The 26,147-nt window shown below is 38.0% G+C and overlaps 1 protein-coding gene and 1 pseudogene across 9 annotated transcripts; one reads left to right on the top strand and one right to left on the bottom strand.

Annotated features, from left to right (window-relative positions):
- Positions 1–1,314: 1,314 nt before the first annotated feature.
- Positions 1,315–1,939, top strand: LOC103551835 (polypeptide N-acetylgalactosaminyltransferase 1-like; annotated as a pseudogene).
- A 3,156-nt stretch (positions 1,940–5,095) lies between these two features.
- On the bottom strand, positions 5,096–25,535 carry AADACL2 (arylacetamide deacetylase like 2). Of its 9 annotated transcripts, none has more exons than XM_070577621.1 (6): positions 25,197–25,535; positions 22,149–22,371; positions 18,670–18,738; positions 18,480–18,581; positions 16,516–16,687; positions 5,096–5,818 (listed from the first exon to the last, which is right to left on the bottom strand). In XM_070577621.1, the coding sequence occupies exons 4-6, from the start codon at positions 18,542–18,544 to the stop codon at positions 5,216–5,218; spliced, it is 840 nt and encodes a 279-aa protein (XP_070433722.1). In that variant the 5' UTR covers positions 18,545–18,581; positions 18,670–18,738; positions 22,149–22,371; positions 25,197–25,535; the 3' UTR covers positions 5,096–5,215. The 9 variants fall into 9 exon arrangements, with proteins under 9 accessions (XP_070433722.1, XP_070433723.1, XP_070433718.1 ...); XM_070577622.1 differs by having other exon boundaries at positions 18,818–22,371; positions 25,197–25,486; XM_070577617.1 differs by having other exon boundaries at positions 18,480–18,549; positions 25,197–25,486.
- Between the last annotated feature and the right edge of the window lie 612 nt (positions 25,536–26,147).

Here is a 26,147-nt window from a genome sequence, read left to right as displayed (position 1 = left end):
GTTATACAATTGAAAGCAAATTTTCTCATTGAGTTTACATAAAAGTTGAAGTGATGTCACACTGAGAGCAGTTAACCTGAATGCTTTTGAAGCATAAACAGACTTGCAGGGAGCATAACGATGCCCTCCTGACAACTGTCATGCTAGGTACAAAGACCCAAGCCTGGGCAGCCTCCCCACCAGCACGCAGGCATCAGAGCACTGCAAGGACAGGGCTGCCCCCGGGGATGGTGCAGGAAAGTGGTTTTCGATGCAAGTGGATTGAATTAATGATGAAATCATGAATGGAAATAACGATGAAATAATGATTTCAATGATGATATTTGTATAGTTGTATTTTTCATGCTTCATATGTATATACACATATATGTCAATATACAGATCTCCCTCAACTTGGTATCAGACCTGAAGTGAGTTCGCTCACCCATCCTGCAGCAAGCCAATCTCTGACACTGGATGTAGTGGAAGAAAGTAGGAATTTTATTGCAAAGAGCTGAGCAAGGAGAAAAGGCAGCATCCTGAACTCACTGAAGAGCCACAAGCAAGGGTTTTTATTTGGGGATTTAAGTAGGGGATGGGGAGCATGCGGCCTTGGGGGCTGGAGTTCTGAGTCCTCCGGACAGGTGAGACTGCCTGCTCCATGTGTTGCATGCGGTAGATTTTCAGTCTTTGACGTCTAAAGTTCACAATTGGTCATTTTAGCTTCTGAAGGTTGCTACGAGATGCTTAGTCAGGTAGGGGGCTGTTAGAAAGTTCCTCTCTATCAGCCGTCCTCCTGCTGTTCTGCAGGGTAAGCTCAGAAACTTGGGTTATTTTGTTTCCCACATTAACCTTGTGGGCACAAGGCACAGTTTTACCCTAATGCAGGGAAATTTTCACTCCTTCATCCTCAGTTTCAGACTTACCTGGGGTTAGTCCTGATAAAGGTGCTCAGAACACTTATATGAGCCTACAGTCGGGCAAAATCATCTAACACAAGCCTGTTTTATAAGGAAGTGTTAATGGCTCCTGTAATTTACTCAATACTACACTGAAAGGGAAAAACAGAATGGGTTGTGTGGGACAGAAGGATTTTAAGTGTATCAGCTGTTTAAGCCTGTGATTGTGTGGCGGACTGGGAGCTGCGGCTTGCTGCCCTGCCCAGCATGGGGAGAGAGGATCCTATCACATACTGCGCACCCAGGAAGAAGTCACAATTCAAACTGTGACGGATGGTTTCTACTGAAAGCTATCGCTTTCGCACCATCGTTAAGTCAAAAAATAGTAAGTAAGTCAGGACCATCTGCCTAAATTTTACATTTGAATTAAAGTGACATGAGAAAATTTGCATATCGCAAGGTGGACCCAGCCTCCTCCTTGATTTGGGTACTCTTGCACAGGTTCCTGCTGCTTGACTTCAGTGAACACAACACATGGGATGGAAAAAAGGAGAGAGAGCTTCCCGCTAGAGATGGTGTCAAACAAACATGTACCCAGTTAATCTTCCTATGAGCTGGTTGGTGATGGCTTCCAGAGACAAGGCCTGGAGCACCCTTCTGCAGAAGTCTCCTGTCCATAGTGTCATTAGTCGCTCACCAAGGCACGTGCTAGAAGAAATTGTCCTGGTCACTGATATCAATGAGAGACTTTTTGAAAGAACCTCTAGAGAGTTCTGTGAAAAAACTAAAAACTGCTGGTTCATGTAATCCAAATGGAACAAAGTTCTGGATTGGTCAGAGCTAGATTAAAAAGGAGCTGCGGTGTCTAAAAGGCAAAGGATCACCTTCATGCTGTGAGCGTACAACAGAGTGGCTGCAGCCTCCCTTAGCCTGAATCAGACATGACAGGACAATGGCAGTATGTCTTATCAATGAGGTGATACATCACGGATACTTTGGAGTAAATGGCAGGGTAGGATGTGACCTACATTGTATTCAACTGGAAGCTCAATTCTTGCTGACAACCTGTTCCCCAAAGAGAAGGAGGACTGAGGAGAGTTGATCGGATTCTTCTTGTCAGACCATCATCATTGGCAAGAGCCCTTTTTCAATAGACAGAGATTATCAGAGATCATAGATGCTGGCCCTGATATCAGTTCCCCTACATTAAACCCAGCATATATGGGGTTAAAACCAAAGCACTCTTTCCCTGCTTACTCCCTGGCTCCCTGGCCCCAGAATGCACTATCCGCCATGGAGACAGACAGCCAAGGATAAGCACCCAGATTCCATATCATCCCCTCCCTCCCCGTAAGCAGTGTCCCATGGCTGAACACAGGCTGGTGGAAAAGCTCCAACCAGCAAGGCCAGTGATCCTCCTCATCCATAAGCAGCCACACTCCTCACAAACCTTTAAAACCCCTCACCTCCTCTCTTTCGGGGGGATGAGATGAAACAAGTCTCACTCTTGTCTCTCGGCTGATGTCACCCAAAATAAAAACTCTTTCCTTGCCATAGGGCTGGTGTTCCAGTTTTTACTTGGCCCCTCTTGTGTGGTGGGTAAAAACCTATGTTTGTAGCTGGTAACAATTACTTTTAAGAAATTGGAATATATCATGCTTGCTATGGGTTGACTTGTGTCCCCCATAAAAGATCAATTGGAGTCCTAGCCCCAAGTACCTCAGACTCTGACCTCTTTTGGAGATGGGGTCTTTATAGAAGCAGTCAAGTTAAAAAGAGGTTATTAGAGTGGGCCCTAATCCAATATGATTTGTGTTCTTATAAAAAGGAGAAAATTTGGATAGGGCGAACACTGTGTGACAATTGGAGTTGAGCTGCCACAAACCAAGGACTACCAGAGGCTAGGAGAGAAGCCTGGAATAGACACATCACCTGACCCTTCAAAGGGAGAATGACCTGGGACCGTCTTGATTTCACATCTTCACAGCCTCCAGAACCGTGAGACAATAAATTCCTGTTGTTTAAGCCACTCAATTTGCGGTGCTTTCTTATGGCAGTCGTAGCAAATTAATACAGTGCTGGAATGGATATTTGAGGAGGAGAAAACCTAGAAATTTCCTTTAGTGTTGGACACTGTTGACATACTTTGGAAATTGTTACTTGCTTACACCTTGGATATGTGTTTTGGAAATCTACACTTTATATGTTTCCGGGAGGCACAGGGAAGATTATCAATAAAAATAACAGATAACCTGCAGAGTTTGGATAGATGAAATCAGGAAATTCTTGTATATAACTTCCCCAGATGTTACAAAAGTAGATTACAGAGCTAGATCAACAAGATTTGGTCTAAGACACAAACCACAACGCAAACCCTTTTCCTGGTACCCAGAGAATATTCATCCCGATTCTCAAGTTCCATGTCACTATTTCTTTTGGGGAGAGATAAGAAATGTGGAAACACATCAATGTCTGGATAACACAGCTAGAAAAGATAACGAAAAGCTTGGAAATTTTATCGGTCATGATATGGGATGTAATCAGGTCTTCCCCACTGCCAATAACTGATGACCTTTGCTTGGATGTTTCCAAACTTAATGGCTTGACCATAATATTCAAATGAGTATTGAATCAAAAAGATTCAGTATCATGAACAAAACATTTTCATAACTCAAAAAATATATTTTAAAAGACTTTAAAGGAAATTAAATCAGAACTATGAAAATATAATTTGTTATGGTATCAAATTTCTGTATCAGTTTTGCAAGCCTCACTGGGGAAACATAGCTGATTCCAGTGACATTCATTTTGTTTTCATTTGTGATACTCATGTATGCTTTTTTTATCCTTTGGGTGCTGATATTGAGCTGAAGAAAAGTGGTTCTTCTTAAATAGTTCATTTCTTTCTACATTTCAAAAAATGTATGTGGTTTGCGGACAGTTGAAATTGTCATTTGTAATTGCCTTGTGAGAAAAGGAGATTTGACATAACGTCTGGTCTCAACTGAACAAGTTTGATATCTGGGCTGCTCTTGGGTCAACTGGCTTGTAGATCCCACCCCAACACACACACACACACACACACTCTCACACACACTCTCTCACACACACTCACACACACACATACACATACACACACACACATACATACACAGACACACACATACATTTCTTGCTGCATTTTTAATTTCTTAACTTGATTCAACTGATTACGCTTAATACTCAAGATTCATCCTACAAAGTACAGATTTGTTTTTACAGCAATAAACCTTTGTTTTTAGTTTATGATTATACTCAACAAAATGCTGGCAGAAGTGATTTATTATTTGAGTATTTTGAGATGATGTATTTGACAGTTTTTTGGGAAAACTTTTCTCACTCCATACTCAGATGGGCTACATTGTTCAGATGTAGATTAGATTGAATTATAATGATTGTAATGTTGATCTGTTGCCTTTTTTAAAAAATTAAATTTGACTGAAAATGTTAAAAAAATAAGGCCTCCCAAAAGACACCTAAATTCTAGTCCCTGTAAATGTTACTTATATGGGAAGAAAGGGGGGGATGTGCAAATGTACTTAAATTAAGGATCTTGAGATGGGGGGATTATCTTGGATTATTTGGGTGGATCCCAAACGCAAACGCACATATTTTTCTAAGATGGAGGCAGAGGAGAAGTCCTGTGAAGATAGAGAAGAGAGAAACTTGAAAATGCTGGCCTGCGAGATTAAAGTGATGTGGCTACAGTGAGGAATATGGCAGCCACCAGATAAAAGAGGCAAGGAGCTCGACCTCCCCCTCCAGAGGCAGCGTGGCTCTTGCCAGCACCTTGATTTTGGCCCAGTGATACTCCTTGTGGACTTCAGGCCCCCTGACCTCTGAGAGAATAAATTTCTGTTGTTTTAAGCTACCAAATTTTTAGTAATTTGTTACAACAGCCACAGAAAACTAATACAATTACCTTGCAGTTTTTTCCCTTATTTTTCCTCTTTCTACCCACTACTACAATTTCTGTACCTGTCTGGAAACTATCTTTGCTAACTTGCCAGTAACTATTTTTATTTCTCAAGTTTAATAAGCTTTGGTCTCTACTGAGACCAGCATAATTATAATAAACTCTAAGTAAAGGCCAAATAAACAGGACTATATACATTTTACACATGCAGGTTCTGTGAGTCAGAGAAATTAATAACCAGTTCAAGGAAACACGGAGACCGTTGTGATTCAAATATCAATTTACACAACACAAGTGACGCTGTTCTTTGCATTTACAACTACAAATATCAAAAATTACAACCCAGTAAGTGATGGCTATATATATTTTCTATAAAAGATACTTATAAATTCTTATCCAGCCAACTAATATACCTATCTTTTATCCTGAGACCTAGATGTAAATGCAGTGGTGATGTCATGAACAATAAAGCTCCATGAATTCCATCTTCAAGATGGTCATGAGTGACTTGAACTCCAACATTTTGAAGTCTGGAAGTGTACATAAAGCCATCATCTCTCACGAGATCATATTGACAGGTAAGAATATAGGTTGATGGCAAATTCCGTAACTGGGAATCATTGGCCAGCAAAGGTGATGCCCTGATATCCATGAATGCCGGAAGTGAATGATTACATCGTCCAAGAACTGGTTCAGTATAAACGTAGTCCTTTCTGTACTTCTTGGGTAAGAGAATACTCCAATTAACAAACTTGAAGAGATGTGCTGATTCCAGAGGCATATGTTGGTTTCTCAGGACTGCCAGGGATAATGTTTCACTGGCTGTGAGATATAAACTTATGAGTTTTATGCCTGTTTTCCTTGTCAGAATTAAACCATACTCATTGTCTCGGTGAGCCGGCAAGTAAGAATCAATCAGCTGTAAACTAGGGTAAAGCAATGCTTGTAGCTTGATTTTATGTTGTATTTCAAGATTATTCTGCACCTGAAAAAACATGATGATAAGACAAAGACTTCCAAAACACCAAGGAGAGTTAATTTTAATAATTTAAGCAATCTTGAGGTAAACAAATCTACATAAGTTGTTGGATGTTATAATTATTTTCACAATATTGATGATGTCTTTCAGTGGCATGAAAAAATGTGAAGCTCATTTCAACAGTAAAGTTTAAAAAATTTTGGTTGTGTGTGTGAAAAAGAGAGAGAGATACAAACTTCCAGTGATAAAACAAATAAGTCCTGGGGATGTCATGTGCAGCATGCTGACTATAGCTAGTATTACTGTATTGTATATTTGAAAGTTGCTAAGAGAGTAAATCTTAAAGGTTCTCATCATAAGAAAAAAAATTGTAAATATAAGTGGTGATAGATGCCAACTGGACTTATTGTGGTGATCATTTTACAATATATGCATATATCAAATCATTAGGTTGTACACCTGAAACTAATGTTATATGTCAATTATACCTCAATAAAATTTTTTTTAAAAGGCATATAGCTGAAGGTGAGGCACTATTGGGTTATACTCAAGAACAATTTGGGGGTCGGGAAGCAGCAGCCACAGTGAGCTCCTCAATCCAAGGTGGAGAGAGAAATAGCAGCAAGCTGGCTCCATGACCACAGTAATGGTGTAAAGCACGGTTCGATCTGCTTTAGCAAATCGGTGCCTTAACATCAGTTGAGTTGGTGCATAGCATGAGTTTGGTACAGCGGGCAAGGAGGCAAAATAGAAAGAGAAAGAGAGAGGGAGATAAATACATGCAATGATGTTTGTGTCAAAAATCACCAATGGAAACAACCTAAACATAATAGTCCTGGGGGAAATCGACAGTACATAACAGGTTTGCAAAAAATTCTTGACTGAAAGTAACCGAAGCTAACAGAATAAATAAATACAACTATTAAAATAATATTTCATTTTAAAATCTAAGAAATTCAAAATAAATAGTATTAAAACTACAATTTAAGTTTAAAATAATGTTATTTGGCTATTAAGCAAAAGTTCCCAACATAATACGATAAATTTGAAGAAACATTATCAAAGTGCAAAAGCATATAAAACAAAAAAAAGCCAACAGATCTGTAACTTACATTCTGAAAAAATAGTGAAGTGTTTGAGAAACAAAGGGATAAAACTATGAAAAACCCTTATTGAGATTCACTAAGTTTGATGCGTAAGAAGAAAATGAGGCATATTTGACCAGGAGCCCTTTTTCCTCTCCAGAGGTGAAGGGTGTCCTGAGGTCTCATTGATGACCCTGCAGACTGGAGAACAGAACCTTGAAATCATCTCCAAGGAGTAAGTGTGTCAGCTGGAGGGTGACATCTGAGAAAACGGCATCTGGACCATGAAAAACCCCGGTGCAGCTCCAAGTGAAAAGTCCAGGACTGGAGGACGTGTCTCTAAGTCAAACTCTTACCACAGTGGCTGGCTGAACCCCGAGGAGGGAATAAACTGAAATCCAAGAGGCACCTCGGAGGGGAAATGACAACCTACCACCTCCCCAAGGCGCGCCCAAGATGCTAGAGGTTTCACAAGTTTTGAATGAGAATGAGCTGGGACAAAGTTTCCTGACAAAAACTCCCCTAGATGGCAAGTCTCTCCCAAAGGCCCTCAGGCAGATGATTTACTGAGCAAAAGTCCTCTATCAACATCCCACCCTCGGAAAACGTCCCAAACCCAGGAAAAGAAACAAACAGCGACCACACACCCATGGGTGGGGCGAAAAAGAATCCACCCACCCCTGACCTAGCTTGACCTTCCTTTCTGGGATGTCATGTGAAATAAATTGCTTTCCCACAAAAGTGCCACTATTTGTCAGCTCGCTGTCCCTATGATGTCATTTGTCGTTTTACCATTCAATACTTTTACTTCTCTCTCCGCTCTCCTCCAAAACTCATTTCAAAGTCCGCCCCTCCAGATACTGGAAGAACACCTGCTGATCGGATCCTGCACATCTGGCAGTTTTGCCCTAGTCCGAATAACTATGTGATCAGTCTGGTGTGAATCTTTTCAGATACTTTCTACACATTTTATATATACTTATAACCATATATGTGTGATTATGCATGTAAATACCTGATCAAAGTTAACTTACCTTTCTCTTGTCTACTTTAAACTTCCAAAACTCTTTACCTCTTTCAGGCCAATGATCACTTCCCCTTTTCTTATAAAAATGTACATAATGGATCTTTCTACTGGATTTTGAATAGTATAAACGCTGACTCAATATCTAAGTTATCATCTCTCTTAGTGGGTCTAAGATAGCAAAATGCTCAATAGTATGTGAAAAAATAGAAAAATGAGTGAATGAATATTGCTTTCAGTTTATAATTCTTTTAAGAAGACACTATCTTTGGAACCAGAAGTCATAAGATGCAAGAAGCAGTAACAGGTATATATAACAAGTAGGCCCCAACAATAACTCTAAATTATTGAACTATCGATAGCTTAGTTCTTTACTTCTAGATTCACATAGACTCAAAGATAACTAGCTATTCAGAGAGCAAAGGTGTAAATAAATGTTAATACTGAACCATCAACATTAGTACTGAAAAAGCCCTGAATGGACCATCATATAGAGTGGACATGAATATCACATGAATGGATTTGTATTCCTCATTTTGTAGGCAACTCATATGTACGTGAGAGCAAAAAATATATATGTATAAGGCATTCATCTCAGGATGTTATTACTTTGAAACAACAAGAATGAAAGTACAAAATCAACAAAGTTGAGAGAACGTATCCTGCTTGTGGAAATATCCTTGAGGTTTAGAAACATGTGACTAAACTTAAATTGTTCATTTACATTTTTTATTACTTTTTAAGTATAATAAAGACCTTGGAGTAACTCAGCCATTAAACGGTTATGAAAGATATTCAACTAAGCCCATCCTTATTCTTAATCTTTTTCAGTAAATAACATTATTTCAATGAGAACACAATGGATATGATGCATTTGAACTTTCCTTTTATACTTAAACACCATTAATCTCAAATTTATGATATTTAAAGTAAAATTCTCCCACGTAAATTATTCACTGCCCTTCTTTATTAGACCACCCAATTTGAAGCAGGACAGATTGTATGACTCAAAAAGACTAGATTCCTGGTAACACCATGTCCAGGTGCAATACCCAATACCCATGTCCAGGTAAACACCCTGGATTTATAACATATTAACTCTATGACCTTGGACAAGTTGCTTCACCTTGTAAAGCTTCAGTTTCCTGATTGCTAAAATTGATGTGACCTTAGTAAATTTGGCATATGGTTTTTGTGGGGGTGAGGTAACACGTTTATAGCACAGTTCTGGGCATACAGTAAACACTCAGTAAATTCTAGTTATACTTCTTATTGTCATTGAAACAAATGTAAAAGGAACCCAACAGCCTATCCTTGGAATGCTTCAGAAAATGTTTGTTGATCTTCCAGCAGGCAAACCATAGGAAATATTGGCTCAGCTCCATCTTGTTTGAGGATGCAGAGGCGGTGTCTGAACTGGAAAAACACTTTAATAACTCCGGTACAAACCCTGGCTCAGACCGCAGAAGCCTTCTGAAACCATAGGCTCCCCAACTCCATGTAAGTCTTTTTTTTTTTTAAAGATTGGCACCTGAGCTAACATCTGTTACCAATCTTTTCTTTTTCCTTCTTCTCCCCAAGCCCCCCAATACATAATTGTATATTCTACTCGTGAGTGCCTCTGGTTGTGCTATGTGGGATGCCACCTCAGCACGGCCAGACGAGCTGTGCCATGTCTGCGCCCAGGATCCCAACCAGCAAAATCCTGGGCCACAGAAGCGGAGCGCACGAACTTAACCACTTGGCCACAGGGCGGCTCCCCCATGTAAGTCTTGCTGTAAAATGGAGGATCATCATCATACACTGCTTCTTTTCACCATTTTAATCACTTGTTTAATCTAGTCTGTTATCTAGTTCTTCCTACTTTCATTTCCCTTATTTCTCTTGATTAGATGTTTTTGACTGGCCTGACCTCCACTTTCAAACACAAACCTAGCTCCCAGAAGTTTACTTTGGATCAGAAGCCACCTACTTTTCGAGAAAGCATGATTGCTAATATTCAATGAGCAATTGCTACAAGTGAGACATTCTGGTTAGTGTTTTACACGGAATTTCCTCTTGCATATATCACGGAACACTAAAACCCACTTCCCATCAACCTACCTGACTCTTCTTTATTCATTAGTCCCCAGGCTGACAGTCCCCCAGGCTGTTGATTCCATCGCTTTTTATTTCACTAATTTGTCCACTTTTCTCATTCCTACGGCGGGCATCCGGATCCACAACACTCTATTCGTTGCTCAAACTATTGCAATTCTTTCCCTATGCTCTCCTTTCCATCCTTTCTCACCTTCCAATCTATTCTCCATTTTGTGAGAATAGTATTTTTCAAAAATACAAACGTGATTAAGACTTTTCCATGACTTCACAATGCTCTTGGAGTCAAGTAAAAGAATCTCACAAGGCCCTTCCATGACATGCCCCTGCCAACATTTCGTACCTCATTGCTCACCTTCCTTTCCTCTGATGTAACGTTTATGGACTTCTTTACTTTATTTGCACCAAGATCCGGGGGAAGAAACAAACAGTGACTACATAAACAGGGAGCGGACAAAATGAATCCACCTACTCTCCTCTCAAGAAAACAGCAAAACCAACCTGATTCCAAAGATGAGTAATTGGGTGCTGCTCATTCCAGCTGTGTGCAGGGTAGTGTCTTTATTTATCCTCTAAATTTTTTCCACAAAGACAAATTAAGGATAATCTGTGAGACTGTGTTCTGTTATGCAATGGGACAGGTTTAGAGAAAGTAGCTAATCAGGTAAAACACGTTGAAGAGAGGCAGAGGTCAACCCTGAGATATTCTGAAGGGTAGAGGAAGAAGATGGGAGGAGCACAGGCACGATGTCAGGGTTTGGAGATATAAAGATTAAAAAAAATTATTGTCCCAGATTCCAAAACATTTAGATTCTAGTTGGGGATATGCACAAGCAACAAACAATAGAATAATCTCTCTACTGTAACTGTGTATAAACTACTTCAGGTAATGTAGATGCAGCATAGAAGAGGTTTGCCTGGAGATGTTTCTGGAGCTTAGGGAACATCAAAGTGGAGAAATCCATTTGGATATCTGGGTTTTGAGCCCATGACAGTGGTCTTAGTGGAAGGCACAGATCTGAGAGCCTTCAGCAGATAAATCAGAGCTAAAGCCCTGAGACGGGGCAGAGAGTGGGATAAAAGACAGAATGAGCATGAGATGAGCCCCAGGAAATGCCAGGTTTAAAGGAGTATACAGAGAAGGAGCTTGTCTCACATAACACTGGAAGAGAACAAGGAGGGAGCACTATTGTAGACCTCACAGGAAGAAAGAGCTTTCTTAGACAAAATTCAGCAAGCGTTTTAAATGAGGATAAGAAGCTATATAAAAGAACAACAACAAAAAACACCCTTGGATTTAGAAAAAAAGAAATCATTGACAAACTTAGCCACAGCAATTGGAAAGGAATGGGGAGGGCAGAACACAGTGACAAAGTGAGGAGGGTGCACATTCGAGTATGTAGGAAAAGAGTATAATTTTCTTTTCATTGAAGTTGAGTACAAAAAGAAAGACTAGTGACAGCATGGAAGATTGGATAATGGGTTAAGAAAGGCTTGTTAGCTTTGTCTTTCTTTTTTGTTTTGATTTTAAGATGAGAAAGCCTAGATATGATTACATGCTGAAGTGAAAGAGCAAATAAAGTTAGAGATCTTGAAGAAAGCAGAAAGAAAGGAAATAACTTCCAGCGAAAGATCCCTGAGGAGGTGGGAGGTGGAAGGGCCCTGATCTAGCAGAGGTAGCGGGATGATTTAGGTAGTCAAAGAAACAGAGAAGACAGTACACATGTGAACTTAGAGGAGATTTCTTTGATGGTTGGTTGATTTGTCTGTTGGTTTTGGAAATAATACATGATTTAAAAGCAGTGCATGTCTGGTGCCCATTTGTTCATTACCTCTTTAAGAAAATACATTTCATTTCATAGACAATAGACTTGAGTCAAAACGAATTTCAAGTTGGAGGTCTTTTGGAGGCGATAGGGAGGTCAGGGAAAGAGGCAGAGACAGAGAGATAGAGAGAAATTCTTAACACATTATTCTTTATCTGGCTAACATGAATGTCTCTGACCTTTAAACTTCCATGCAAAAAACTGGCTACTTACTGGGGCCGGCTCCGTGAACGAGTAATTAAGTTCACGCTCTCCACCGCAGCGGCCCAGGGTTTCACTGGTTTGAATCCTGGGCGTGGACATGGCACCACTCATCAAGCCATGCTGAGGCGGCGTCCCACACAGCACAACCAGAAGGACCTACGACTAGAATATACAACTATGTACTGGGGGGGCTCTGGGGAGAAAGGAAAAAAAAAAGAATAAGATTGGCAACAGATATTAGCTCAGGTGCCAATCTTAAAAAACAAACAAACAAAAACCCTGGCTCCTTAAGGAAAATAGCGCCTCCTTAAAACCATCCTCAACATAATCATGGACCAACTGGAATCCAAAATTTGGTGGCAGTGAAACAGAATTTCTGATGTCAGGCTGGAACAAAACAACTTTCTTATCTACCAAATTGACGTCCACCTGTCACTTCAGGATAAGGCAACTTTGCTGTCACGGTGTATCAGGAACAGCCTTCAAATGTTAAAAGGTAATAATTCCAAAGCCCTATACAGTACAGGCTTAACTCGCACTACTGATAAGGGTGTTTGAGTTCTACAGACTGAAGAAGTTAGCCAATCTTTTCTTTAATCTAGCAATCTTACTGAGGTATCTTTTTACCAAAGGCGAGGGGTACCTCCTAAGACAAGTGTTCCACTTGACTAACATATTGCTGATTGACCCGTAAGAGAGGAGCTGAGGAAGCTCTCTCAGTCCTAGGAGAGGGTTACTCAGTTCAAGATCTAATAAATGGTGACAGAGACCATCCCGGGACTACACAGTGGCTTCTGCAATTCATCTTGATTTGGTTAGTACAGATGGATAGAAGCTTCCAGAGCAGTGGTGAGGCAAGATTGAAAGTAACAGAGGACAGATGTTTCTGCTTTCAATGGATTTCAGGTAGTCTGTATAACACTGAGATGTTGTGATAACACAGATAGAAGCAACAAAAACGGCAGAAACTAGCATCCATACTACTGAAAATCATCCCATGTCCAAGGGCGCTGAGCGTCAGCCAAGTTTTTTTAAAGTATCATCATGAATTATAGTGTCTTATTAATATTTACTATTAAGAGTGTTTTTTAAAGAAAATTTTTAAATATCTTTGAAGTGTCAAACATGCAAGCTCATTTGTGGCCAGAGAAATATGGTAGTGAGATGCCAGAGAAATATTGTCGTAAATCAGACCACGAGTCCACATTACCACGTTATGACAAATGATCCAAATTAGCAGGAATAGGGTATTTAGAAAGACCAAAACTATAAACTTTAGCAAATACAGATAGCTGATATCATAGCTTCCTTTATAAATTAACTATACTGAAATACATAGTTTTTAAAAATTAAGGAAAGTGGGACTTCACAATTACTTCAGAGTCTAAAATCAATTCACATTATTTTCCAAAGTGAAGAAGATATTTTTGATCCTCAATAAATAAAAGCAATGCAGAGATAACTTTAAAATAAAATTGAATGAGATGGCTGTGAAATTGGATTTAAATGCTATGGTTAAACTAAAAATATTTGTTCCTCTTAATTAAAGATTACGAAACGACTTCCAGAAAAGTTTCCTTTCCTGTAGTGACTGTCCAGATCATCATGACGGGCAAACAACATAAGGATTTTAGGATGCCTTATATGATGTTTCCAGAAGATCTCGGATGATTTTCATCCCTTCTAATAATGGGACTAGAATTTAAAAGTGGACAAAGTCCTCAAAAGAAAATTACATATCTACTCATCCTCCTAGCCTATGAGAACATCTTTTTATATTGCGAATTCTATATGAGACAATGAGTGATTGTTTTTGTATCTGTATAGGAAAACAAATCTAATATATTCTCTTGAAGTTTTCTCAGAGTCCACAACAATATTGATCTCTCAGTGGTGTATTCTTGTTCAAACTGAGTTCCTCAAGCCATAAATCTATAACATACTCTTAATCATAGGGTCATGAGACTTTAAAACAAAAAAGATTTATAATAATAACAAAGTAAAAGTTGATCCTAGTGACCTAGATCAAGCACAAACCTAGCGCAGGGAATAAAACTTTTTGATGAAAATATAACTCGTGTAGAAAGTTTGGCAGATCAAGAAGAACAAGTAACTTAGAATGTGACCATAAAAATAAATAAGATAATGGAAATCACCTTTCTGTGCTATGTAAGCACACTAAGCACACTGAGTTCTGATGTCGTACTTTCAGCTGTAACAATCTCGTCGAACAGATAGATCAGGAAGTTAAATAGATACTATGTTCTTGTTTAATGAGTTAATTCAAAGAATAGAATAATGTCAAATTTTAATTCACTTCCAGAGAACAATCTGTACTGCCCTACAAATTTTATTGAGAATTGCGTCGGGTTTCGGTGGCTGTGTTAATATTCAGGATTGCCCTGCTAGAAAACTGTAAGGCCAGTCTTCACATCTTAATAAATTCTTAATAAATTTCTTAATAAATTTCTATGGCTACCATCTAATCATTATTTTGAAAGCTTTCTTCACTTATAGTGCCAAGCAAACATTACAGTGCGCAAGCCAAGATTATAGTGTGGCGAGATGGTGCATGATCATTACTGGGAAATTGTTGGACAGTTTTCAGAATCTCTACATCCACAAAACCAGTTTTAGATAAAATTCAAGATCACAGATTGCTATATGACTCGGCAGAGCAACTAGCGTAAAAATCTCAAAGCAAGGCGGTCTCCAATTTTCATTCCCCGTCACTCTCCCCACTCCACCCCAGCAAGATCCTTCAGATAAGAGACATTATTTCAAATACACAGCAAATTAGTTCAGGTTGAAAGGGCCTCAGGAATCAACAAGTCTAACGGTTTGTAAACTTTCTTTTTGGTGATGAAATTCTATTTTATTTTTTTCCCCTAAGAAACCGTATATAGAACTCTAAACAGGAAAGGAATTAAAATGGAGCATGTGGGGTTGAAGGAGGCTGAGGGTACAGAGCCACATGTGAAGCTTTGCCACCACTGCCACTCTGGCTCCACACAAGAGCTTTGCATGTGCATGTGTGTTACAGATTAGTACACACATAAAGCATATGTATATGTACTTATATAGATGTATTTGTGTGTGTGTGTATATACAGTGGCAAGTGCATAGGCGTATATAAACAAATAAATATATGTCTGTGTGTGTATGTATAATCTTCCTCTAAGTGCTCCAATTCTGAGCATTTTATTTTCATGCTTAAGAGGAAAGATATTTTTTAAAAAGAGGAGTTTGAATGCTCCCAAATGATTTAATGAGGGCTTATATCAAAACTGAACAAAGAATTTTTAAAAAATGGAAATCAATCCCTCAAAAAACACAAAATCTTTAATTTTAGCAAGTGGAAAACAGGAATGTATAAAAATTTTAATTCATCATGACCAAGTGCCTGGAATGTGAGCCTAATTTAATATCTGAAGGTCAATTAATATAACATACCACATTAAAAGAATAAAGGAGGAAAATCACACAATCACCTCGATAAATGCATTAAAAACATTTAGTAGATTCAATAGCCACTTACGCAAAAACTCTCAGCAGGCTAGAAATAGAAGGAACTTCCTTAATATGACAAAGCCAACTATGAAGAGCCTCCAGTTAACATTATGTTTATTGTTGAAATATTAAACAATTTTATCCTAAGATACAGAGGAAGCCAATTACATTCAACATTGTACTGAAGGCCCTAGTCAGTGCGCTAATTAAGAAAAGAAAAGCATAAAGATTGGAAAGGAAGAATTAAAACTGTTCCTAGTTGCAGAAGATATGATTGCTTGTGAAGAAAATCCCAGGAAACGTAAAAAAAATTTAACTACTAGAATTTATAAGTGAATCTTTCAAGGACATGATTGTAAAAGACCAATGTAAAAATCAAATGTATTTCTATATACCGTCAATAAACATTTGGAAAATATTATTTTAAATGAAATTTTCCAAAATAACTCAGGAATAAATTTGAGAGATTTGCAAAACATCCTCACTGAAAACAGTGAAATAGTACTGAAGAAATTGAAGAGGACCTAAATAAAATATGAGATATACCACGTGCATTAACTGGAAGTTGCAATATCATTAAGATGTCAATTCTCCCCAAATCTATAGATTCAACACAATACAATAGCAATCAAAATCTCATTAGCCTTTATTTTTTATAAATTGAAAAGATAGCCTAATATTTTGAAGGAAAAGACATGGATTTAGAAAAAAGAACAAAACTATTGTCAGCTCAGTATTGGCATAAGGAGAGACATATAGATCAATGGAACAGAAGAGAGAATTCAGAAAGAGATAGTCATGTTACAGTCAGTTGATTTTTAGATTCAAGCATCATTGTAATCCAATGAGAAAGGGCAGTCTTCTCAACAAGTGTCTCTGGAAGAACTGGGTATCTGTATGAGAGAAAAAAAGGATCTCCAACCTCTACTTCAGAGCACAAAGATAAATATTATGTACCTGTTGAGTCACTGCGGCTGCTAACGTGCCCCCAAAACTGTCTCCTGCAATACAGATTCGGGTGGGATCCACTCTGTATTTTGTAAGAACTTCATCCTGAAGAAAAAACTTGACTGCAGCAAAGCTATCTTCAAACTGAGCAGGAAACTGGTGTTGAGGAGCTAGTCTATAGCTTTAAAAAAAGAACAATTGATTTAGACAATTTTTAAAAGTACCATTTATGTGGCTTTCAAATACCAAATAGACATAATTTAACACCAGTTTCTGCTGTTTAATCTTCCAAAAATCAAACCTGAGCTTTCTACTAACTTCCTATTTTGTGAAAAAACGAAAACTGGTATACAGGTTGTCAACCTCGCGTCTCAGATCCACAGGTGGCATTGCGTGTGAGGAGTAAGGAGAATGTTGAGAACTCCCTGAGGTCGTAAGTGTAATTTTTAGTCCAGCTACATTCTGGATCGGAGAGGCTTTGTAGCTTACATCATACTCTCAGTGTAACTGGCGATCCAAACATTGAAAAACAGTATTAGAAAAGCACCATGGATCTTTGAAGGCTGCAGATCTGAGAGCATATTCTAAGCAGTGTCCTATTTTTTTCAAGATCACTTAGATAAAAATTCTACGTGCTGGCAATGCTCATACCTCATCATAGACAATGCTGAGGAGTTGATTCTAGATAAAAATGTTGAAATGTAAATAACATTTAAATATGCTAGGGAGCTTGCTTGTTTCTGGTAGATTCATGTGTAAGGCACATTATCACATCATTTTTTTAATGGATACAAGTGGATTTTTCCCCTATATATTTAGACCAGTAAAAACAGGAGAATGCCTCTCTTATCTATTCTCAGGGCTAACTTCCTTTCTGATCTTCAGAATGCTAAACGTCATAAATAACTGTACTTTACATTAACTGGTGGGGAGATGATCCTTAAAATTTTATTATAAACTGTACGTATTGAGAAAATCCTAAAAAGTATAATTTAAATACAGGTATGTACCAAAAAGAGGTTGGTATCTATTGCTTTAAATGTAGTAGATTTAGACTTTTTAGGGCAAAAAACAACACAAATCTAAGGATTTGATAGAATACATAAGCCATGCACAAACGTATCACTATATTAAAAAAGATTTAAACTGATAAGATTTAGATTACCTCAAAAACTATGGAGGTAAAAAGGACAACAGTCTAATATTATAAATTAGAAATATCCCTAAAAACAGGAAGTCCTTCTAGGTTCTGTAAGTAACCATAACGACAATGATGGCAACCCCTCTTTAGATGGATGAAATTTTCACTTTAGTTTTTTTCTCTAAACTTCCATAGCTTCCTAGCTAAACAAACAAACAAAAAACTATGTCAGAATGTCTTCTAAAAACTACTGGATTAAAAGTCTCTAATTATGCTTTTGTTACTACGGAAGAGATGGGAGAAAAAAAATCCTCCTGAGGATGTCAGCTTCAGAAATCCAAACTATACTAGTGTAAGAAACTACTGGACCATCCTAAGACATTCTAGTATGTCGTAGCAAAATCCAGAATGTCAGATCACTTTTCCTGAGAGTGGCTTAAAATTCTCAGCTGATCTCAAACTTTACCTTCTACATTCCTCTAGACAAGAATTACTCTTAGCCCAAATACAACCTAACATCCAAAAATCTGTAATGGTTTATTTATTTCCTCCTGTCTAGCTATGTTACTTGGGGCATAAGTAGGCCTTATAGTTTTGTGTGTCTAGAGCAACACTGTTTCCAAAAACGATCGCTCTGGGCTGTCACTAAGAGATTCCCACAATCACAGGAGAATATTGAGATACTGACCCCTTTGAGGAATTGCAATGCTGACAAATAAAATGTATTAACTAAAAAAATTTGTATTTGAGGCATAGCTGCCTTGATTTGGAAATCAAACCTCTACTTGGTGAAGGGCAAAATCACAGGGGTCAAAGAAAATCATTTTCTTACTCCAGTCCCACAACAACAGCATCAAGTTTGTTTGCTGTCCATCTATTCAGGAAGTCAAAAGACATCTGCTCTGAAGTGAAGAAATAAATGTCAAAATACTCCCTGTAATTAAAAAACAATAGAAATGTTATAACTATGAACTTGGAAACAAATGTGATTTGTCATTATTACAAGGAATCTTTTTTCCCACCCGTTTCTACGCGAGGGACCGGAATCAGCATGGCATGGTCTGCAGGAGTGTCTCTTCAGCCACTCTTTCCTAGGGTGGGAAGATAACATGGCTCATCAGTATTTTGGGGAGGAAAAACTAGGCTCAGCCCATTCTAATTTTCTCTTACCTTCTGCTGTCTGCACACAATGATCCTCCCAAGAATGCTTTGTCGCCTGGGGCATTCCACTCTCCTCAGCTCCTCCAGGCAATGAGTTTCACAAGCAGGAGGCAGAGGATGTAGGCAGCAGCACTGGCCACTACAGACGGATTAATCTCTCCAGTGCAAGGGTGACTGACTATCAACAACACCTACACATGCATTCTCCAAAGCCTTCATGAAAGAATGGTCATGTTTTGACTTTCATTTACTTGAATTCCATGTATAATCTTTCGATTGGTTTAGAATTCAGGGGAGGAAGAAAGTACTAATAGATGCATTGACTCTCTCAAACTGCAACACTCAATAACATGGTTCCTCAAAACCTCCATTTTCTTTAAATATCCCACATTATGAAATGGTCCAACAACCTTGGCATTTAAGATAGAGATCTTGAGAGAGCCTCTGACAAGTCAGTGTGTGGACTTAGATGTACTTATCTGATGTGGGGTGGGTGAGCCACGGAGTCAAAAGAAAGATTTCTTGGACTCTCAAGGTCTGGCAGTAATGCTCTTTTATTCAGAGAATAGTGTGGAATTGCATGGGGACAAGACCCATGGGCAGTAAAGAGCTGCTGCAAACATGGGTTGAGGGTAGGGCTAAATTTAAGGCATAGGTATGTGAGTTATCTCTTTACAAGACAAAGGAAAGAATATGTAAAAAAAAGTTGTTAAAATGGTATCAGTGCAGGTGGGGTCTGGTTATTGAGTGGTCTTAGATAAGAATCAAACCAGATTAAGTAAATGGCTGAAGCCACCACCTTAAATATTATTTTTAGCTAAAGACAAAGGAGGATGTTGGGAGTGGAGGGGGAGTCATCATGGGAGATTACCACACAAGAACAGTAAAGAAATGCAGATTTAAGTCCCTGCCTTTGGCATTGATTAAGGGTTTCTAGAGATAAGGTCATCCCCTCTTCTTCCTGGTACAGAGAGGGAGACACCTTTACAGATGGAGATTTCCTTTACAATGTAAGAGCCTCTTAACAAAGGGTAAGTAAATTCTACTTTTCAGAGCCTCCTTCCCATCTGCAATTTTTAAAAGTAACCAGCCTAAAATAATCCTCATCATATGCATTCTGGCATGCTTGGCACACAAGCCATCAGCTCTCCCTGCAACACACACGTACACCCACACACACACAAACACACACACACACCTCTCTCCCCAGGTACTCTCACCAGTTTATCAGTGCCCCAGCAACAACACCTTGGCAAATCTGTGACATCTGCTATGACTTTATTTATTATAAGATTCTGGAAATCCAGAGAATTCTAGAGTTGTGATCCAAATTCAAACTTTTCCAAGGCATCTTCTCACATAGTAGCAAAACTTCAAATTGAAAACTAATTAAATACAGCTGTGTAACAACCTTGAAAACAGAAAAAGTAAATGACCTAGTCTTTTAAGTAGAAAAATAATGTTTTCATTAAAAATTGCGTCAATAATTTGCAAGGAAAGTCCATGCATAGATAAAGGCCAAAATGTACGAGATATAAAAACCCTCTGACTTTCATGTTTAAAGCCTGTGGGGCCCTGGAATTGACTACCCCAAGATACATCTCTTTGGCATGAGGATTATTTGGGGCTGGTTACTTTTAATAATCTGCAGACAGGAAAGCAACTGAAAAGAAGAATGCCTTCGAGTCATGCTATCAGCCTATACTTATAAGAATGATCATAACAATCAACAGCTGACTGTACGAAGAGTTTTAAGATGTTTATCTAGAATAGAAAGTCTTTTTCTAAAGCACAAGAGCTGGATTTCTCATCTCAGTGTTGCAAATTATCCAGTTTTATATTTTGTAATTTTCACCTTGTAGACTGTAAAAAGAATAAAACAAACACGAGAGGCTCCCTGTTTCCCCTGGCCTTCTACATTTAGCCCCTTGTTTCTACTCTATGGCTAGCTACCTTCCCCACACTGTGAATGTTGAGCAGCTGAGAAGACATAAGGCTCGCAAAAGCAATACTCTTGTAATTGTGATTGTGATTGCTTGTGGAAAGCAATACTCTTGTGATGGTTTTCAGGATTCTACCAACCAATCCAAGCAAGGGACATGAACAGAGGAGTGACCCCCAACCATGAGTTTTCGTCAAAGTTGGGTACTGCTGCCTAAGCTGAAGCTGCAGGGGGACGCATTCAATTTTTCCCAGCCCACAAAAAACCCATAACCCTTCTTCAACTGAGGAGCCACGTGGTCTTCAAATGCTCCCTGAGGCTCTTCACCTGAAGAAAGTATTTAATCTCTTTTAGAGTCACCTAAGTCATTTTCTTTTGACAAAGTCACTGTGAAATTTGTAACTGATTATGGTTTTTTCCCATATGTTAATTGTCAGAAAGCTAGGAAGAGGAAAACTAGAAAGCCACAATTGCAGCCAAACCATTTTAGCACTTTGTACATTAATCTGAGTCTTTGTGCCTTGTTAATTTTCCATATTTATCTTCTCTTTGATTACTCATTACTAATATTTGGTTAAGTGTAGCTTGTTATATTGTAGATATCTTTATAAGGTTCTCAAACTATTTGGAACCAAATGGGACTTAGAGAAAGAGAAAAGGTAAAAAAAAAAAAATTCATTAATTACCTGTGTGGCTTTCTTCAGTTCTATTCATTTAATTTTATGATGTGAATTAAATAGAACAGTGGCCCTCATATGCCAGCATCATTCTATGATGGAGTTTTCATAAAGGTAAATTTATCCACATTTTTGTTTTGAATCTGCCATTTATGCCTCTTAGAATCATCGCCAGAGATGGGTAAGGAAACTGGACTTCCTGGGAAGAGCTTATTCTTGCCTAGTTCTATTTGTGTTTTCCTTTTAGAAGCAAGGTTAGCAAGCATTCTGAGCTTTACCACAGTGAGCATCGTTATCAGTAATGACAAAGTTGATCTTTTAGCGCCAACAGCGTGTGATCCCAAATGACCGTTTCCAACATCCCCATCACTTCAGTGTTTCTGCTCTTCAACATATTCTGATCCCAAAGGAAAAAAGTTTTACTAACTGACTTGTCCACGTCCTACTTTCACTTGATGTAACTCTATTCAATATAAAACCTGAGGAGAAGAAAATGATTACCAAAAAGCAAAACAAAAACAGAAGTCATAATCTCCATAATATTTTTTCGCCAAATCTGTCTATGTCTCTCTCTCTATTAGATATCTAATATTTATAGCTTTGCTTACACATATGAGTAGGTATATATGCTTGTATACATAAGTATGTATATTTATATAAAATAGTTCTTACAGCAAAAACATACAGCCAGTTATACGTTTTCCTTATACAGTAAACTTACTGAAACTTCCAAAACAAAAAGCGCCACCATGAATATAGATTACAGCTCGTCGTGGCATTTCGGACTTTCTCTTTGGCGTGTACAAACGTACTGGAATATCAGCAAATGCTGTCTCAATCACTGTGACGTGTTCATCTGAAAGTGGGTCGGTATAGTCCAGCTTGAATATGATCGATACAAACTCTTCATATTTCATAATACCTGCATTTTCAAAACATGTGGCCTGTAAGAGCAAAACAAAATTAAACATTTCCATCTTTAAATAACATCAAATGCATATAAGGAGAAAACTAAAAAACAAACAAAATAAATAAACAGAATGCTTGCAAAAATTATTTCCAAATAATACTGTATAGATCTTATGGCATAATCTTATTGCCTTTGAAAATCTCAAGTATCCTGTATTTTAGATAACGATGTCATTCAAAAGCTGCCAATTTACTGGCAGTTTTTATGTGTATTGTAATTATTTCTTAATTGTAAATTCTTATTTGAAAATTTTCCATGTCTTATAACATCTTTTCTTTTTTGCAGACATGCTGTCATATTTTCCTTTTTTTATTGTTCATTTTATTTAATCCAAAATTTTAAGTCATTTGTGACCACACTACTAACGATTCAAATATCCTGTTTTTCAACTCCAAATACATTTGTGTCCTTCGTTCCCCTGCTGCACGCGTCCCCCGCCAAAATCCCATATTTGATATCACTGAAGAAATCTCTCCTTGGTATTTCTAACCAGCTTCTCTAGGACCTTTGTGATATGTCACTGGACAGTTTACTCAAAAGAAAAACTCTAAAAATTACGTGGTCGATAGTATATTAAACAACTTTTCTTGCCGCAATACTACAATTATTCCAAAAAGTTTTAGGTTACACGGTCTTAGGGAACTTCTAACCCCTAGACATTAAGGATAGGGAGAGAATCAAAAGCTCTCAGTTGCAGCCAGTAAGCGTCAAAGCCAAATCTGCACCCATTTTCCTAGACCAGCCTCTTGTACTGCCACTCACTGGCTGCACGACCTTAAGCCAATTACTTGCTCTCTGTACTTCAGTTTCCTTATCTACACAACTGTAATAACAGTAAGAAATCCCTCAGTGGGTTGTAGTAGAGGTTAAGTGAGTTAGGACTTTTACCACCCGTAGACGAGTGCCTGGCACATGTCAGGATTCAATAAATCTTGTTTTATTTAAGTTTCCTTCGCTAAGAAGAATTCTTAAGTATTTTCATGCTAATTGAATATAATCAATTTAAGAGCACCCCTGAAAGCAAGTTTTTGGTAAATTAGGTTAATTTTTCATTTGGTGAAGTGGCTTTTAAAAGATTTTTGCCAAATTGCCTTGTTTGTCCTTTTTAAAACCATAAGAAAAACTACCACTTTACAGATTATTTTGTCCTCTTCTAGCATGCATGATCTTTAATTTCAGAGCAATCCTGCAAAGCATTTATTATTAGTATCCCTGTTTATAGGTAAACGACATACAATGAAGGGGAAAGGAAATTTTTCAGGGTTGGAACGCTTTCTCCTACCCAGCCCCACCTTCTGATTTAACACACGACTGCATAGTAATGCATTCATTTTTGAAGGCCACTTTATCAAGAACTTTAATTTTCACTTCCCTTTCATATGTTGAAAAATTAACTTTTCTTACAGATATCACAACTTTGAGTTACAAAATTCAGTACTGACAAGAATAAAATTGTTTTCCATAGAACCAAAGACTGTAGAATAATCTTTAAAGTAACTATGTGTGTGGTTTATTATTATATTTTTTAATATAAAGGGTAATGCATATACAATATCAAATACATCAATTGCATAATTTTACTATAGATGGATAATGGTAAGAACAATTTGTAGCTGAGAAAGTAAGAGTAGAAGTTTAGAGTTGGATATTATGCTAATGTTATATTTTTGGTGATAACATCAATATCAGTCACTGAGTTTTAAATATGTATGAAATAATCAAGGAAGATAGCAGCAGTTTCTCTGCGGAGCTGACATTTGCTTATCCACATATTCTTTCATTTTATGTAAATTCAAGGAGTAAGAGCGTTGAGAAAGAAAGTTATGGTGAAGGTGAGCCTCTAGAAGTGATCAGAAAGAGAAACATCAAGACTCAGCAGACACAGACAGGAGCTGGCTGTGGTTTCACAGAACTGTCATCTGCTTACAAAGCACCACAGGACAGCCCCTCCCTCCTGTTCCATGGATTGCTCTCTCTTCTCCGATCATCTGCTGCTGGTGTTGCCTTCTCTTTTCAGCCTCTTATTGTTATTACCACGGAAGAACCTTCCTGGCAGCCACGCAGTTTGGCAGAGAGCATGGTTTTGAAATGAGGCAGTCCTGAGTTCAAATTCTGGAGTTGTCACTTTCTAGCTGCATGAGCTCTGCTGAGCCTCTTTTTCTTTCTCCATAAATTGGTAAAAATAATTGGAGTATTGTGGGGATAAGAAGAGGTACATATTCTAGAAAGCCTATACATTTGAAGAGCTCAAAAATGTTAGTATCTAACCATATCTCCCTCTTACTAAGGAGCTATTTTTGCTTGAACTCATAATCCATCCTGCATATTCCAAGTCGGACAATCCCTGAAATCCAGCAATTAAAAACTGAAGATGCACAATGGAAGCCATTGAAATAGTAAGAGCCCTACATGAATGTCAAACAGGTACAAACATTAATAATGCTTACCTGTACACTATAAGATAATTACAGGACTAGGTTGTCCCTGACCACTCAAATCTAAGCCAAGTTATCAAATAAACTTCAAAGCTTTTCCCTTCAACAATGCCATTTATTTTATGCATAGCACAATATACAGAGTATTTACATTTAGACATAAAGTCCTTGGGAACAAGAATTCTATCTCACTCAGTTTTGCACAGATGCAGCAAGTTTTATTTACTTAATTTTATGTAACTGATTTATGCTAACAAAGAAACAAGCAATGATTATTTTAAAACAGTAATTAACAGACAGTTCATAGGCACTGATTTTTAGTCAACAAGGCATCCCAATATCTAGGAGAAAAAATGTGACTTACCACAAAATCAATAGTTTTAATAAATGCATCCAAGGCCCTTACTTTCCAGGGTTCTTCAATGTTGCCTGGTACAGGTACGCAAATATAAAAAGCAAAGAGAACACAAAGCAGCCCCAAACAGAGAGCTTTGAATGTCATGATATCCCTCTTCCAGCCTCTTCAGAGGGCCGAGATTAAAACTTTTCTATGAGTACTAAATAAAGAGCAGAACAAACACAGACTGGGAACCCTTTCGGGTAGTATGGTTTTCTGAACAACAGACAGCTAATTTTCAATCCAAATTTTACAGCTCAGTAGTAACTTGTTTTGCAACTATATAGACTCTGAGACAGGTGGTGTAATTTGTCACTTCTTGCCTGTATTATTAGCAGGTGATTAAAAACTTGCACAATGTTTCCTCACCTGGGATGCCATTGTCATTTTGAAACAGCCTGATTGTTAAGACATAAACAAGAGCCTAAATGACAGTGCTGAAGAAGCCATGGAGGAAAATTTTGTGATTGGTGGGTTGCAATGTTTTGCAAGAAGTTTAAAAAAAACGTTAGCTGATATTTAGTCAAACTCCAGGCTAATGCGATTAGCATGGATTACTAACCATGTTAACAAACCCTGCTTGTTGTGGTGGACCAAGCTTTGGGCCAAAAGATAGGGGATGTAGCGTCTTGTCTAAGTTCTATCATCATCAAACTGGAACTTTTTCATAGACTGAAGCACCACAAGGCTTGGTATCAGTGTCTCAGAAAACACTGTTTTTTTAAAGGATTACATAGTGACTCCATTCATATGGTTAAGTGGTAAATACTTCAAATTAATCTACATCAAAAACTCAGCCTAGGGTGTCAGGAAACATCAAGGACAAATACTGGACTCATGCCTCCCACAAACTGTGAGCCTGAGAGAGATCTGGGCATGAAGCTGATCACCTAGAAGTTCTTTAGAGATGCAAAAACT

The sequence above is a fragment of the Equus przewalskii genome, chromosome 15 (genome assembly GCF_037783145.1).
Source record: "Equus przewalskii isolate Varuska chromosome 15, EquPr2, whole genome shotgun sequence".
NCBI lineage: Eukaryota > Metazoa > Chordata > Mammalia > Perissodactyla > Equidae > Equus > Equus przewalskii.
Note: the sequence above shows the minus strand (reverse complement) of the source record. Positions and strands in the feature narration are given on the sequence as shown.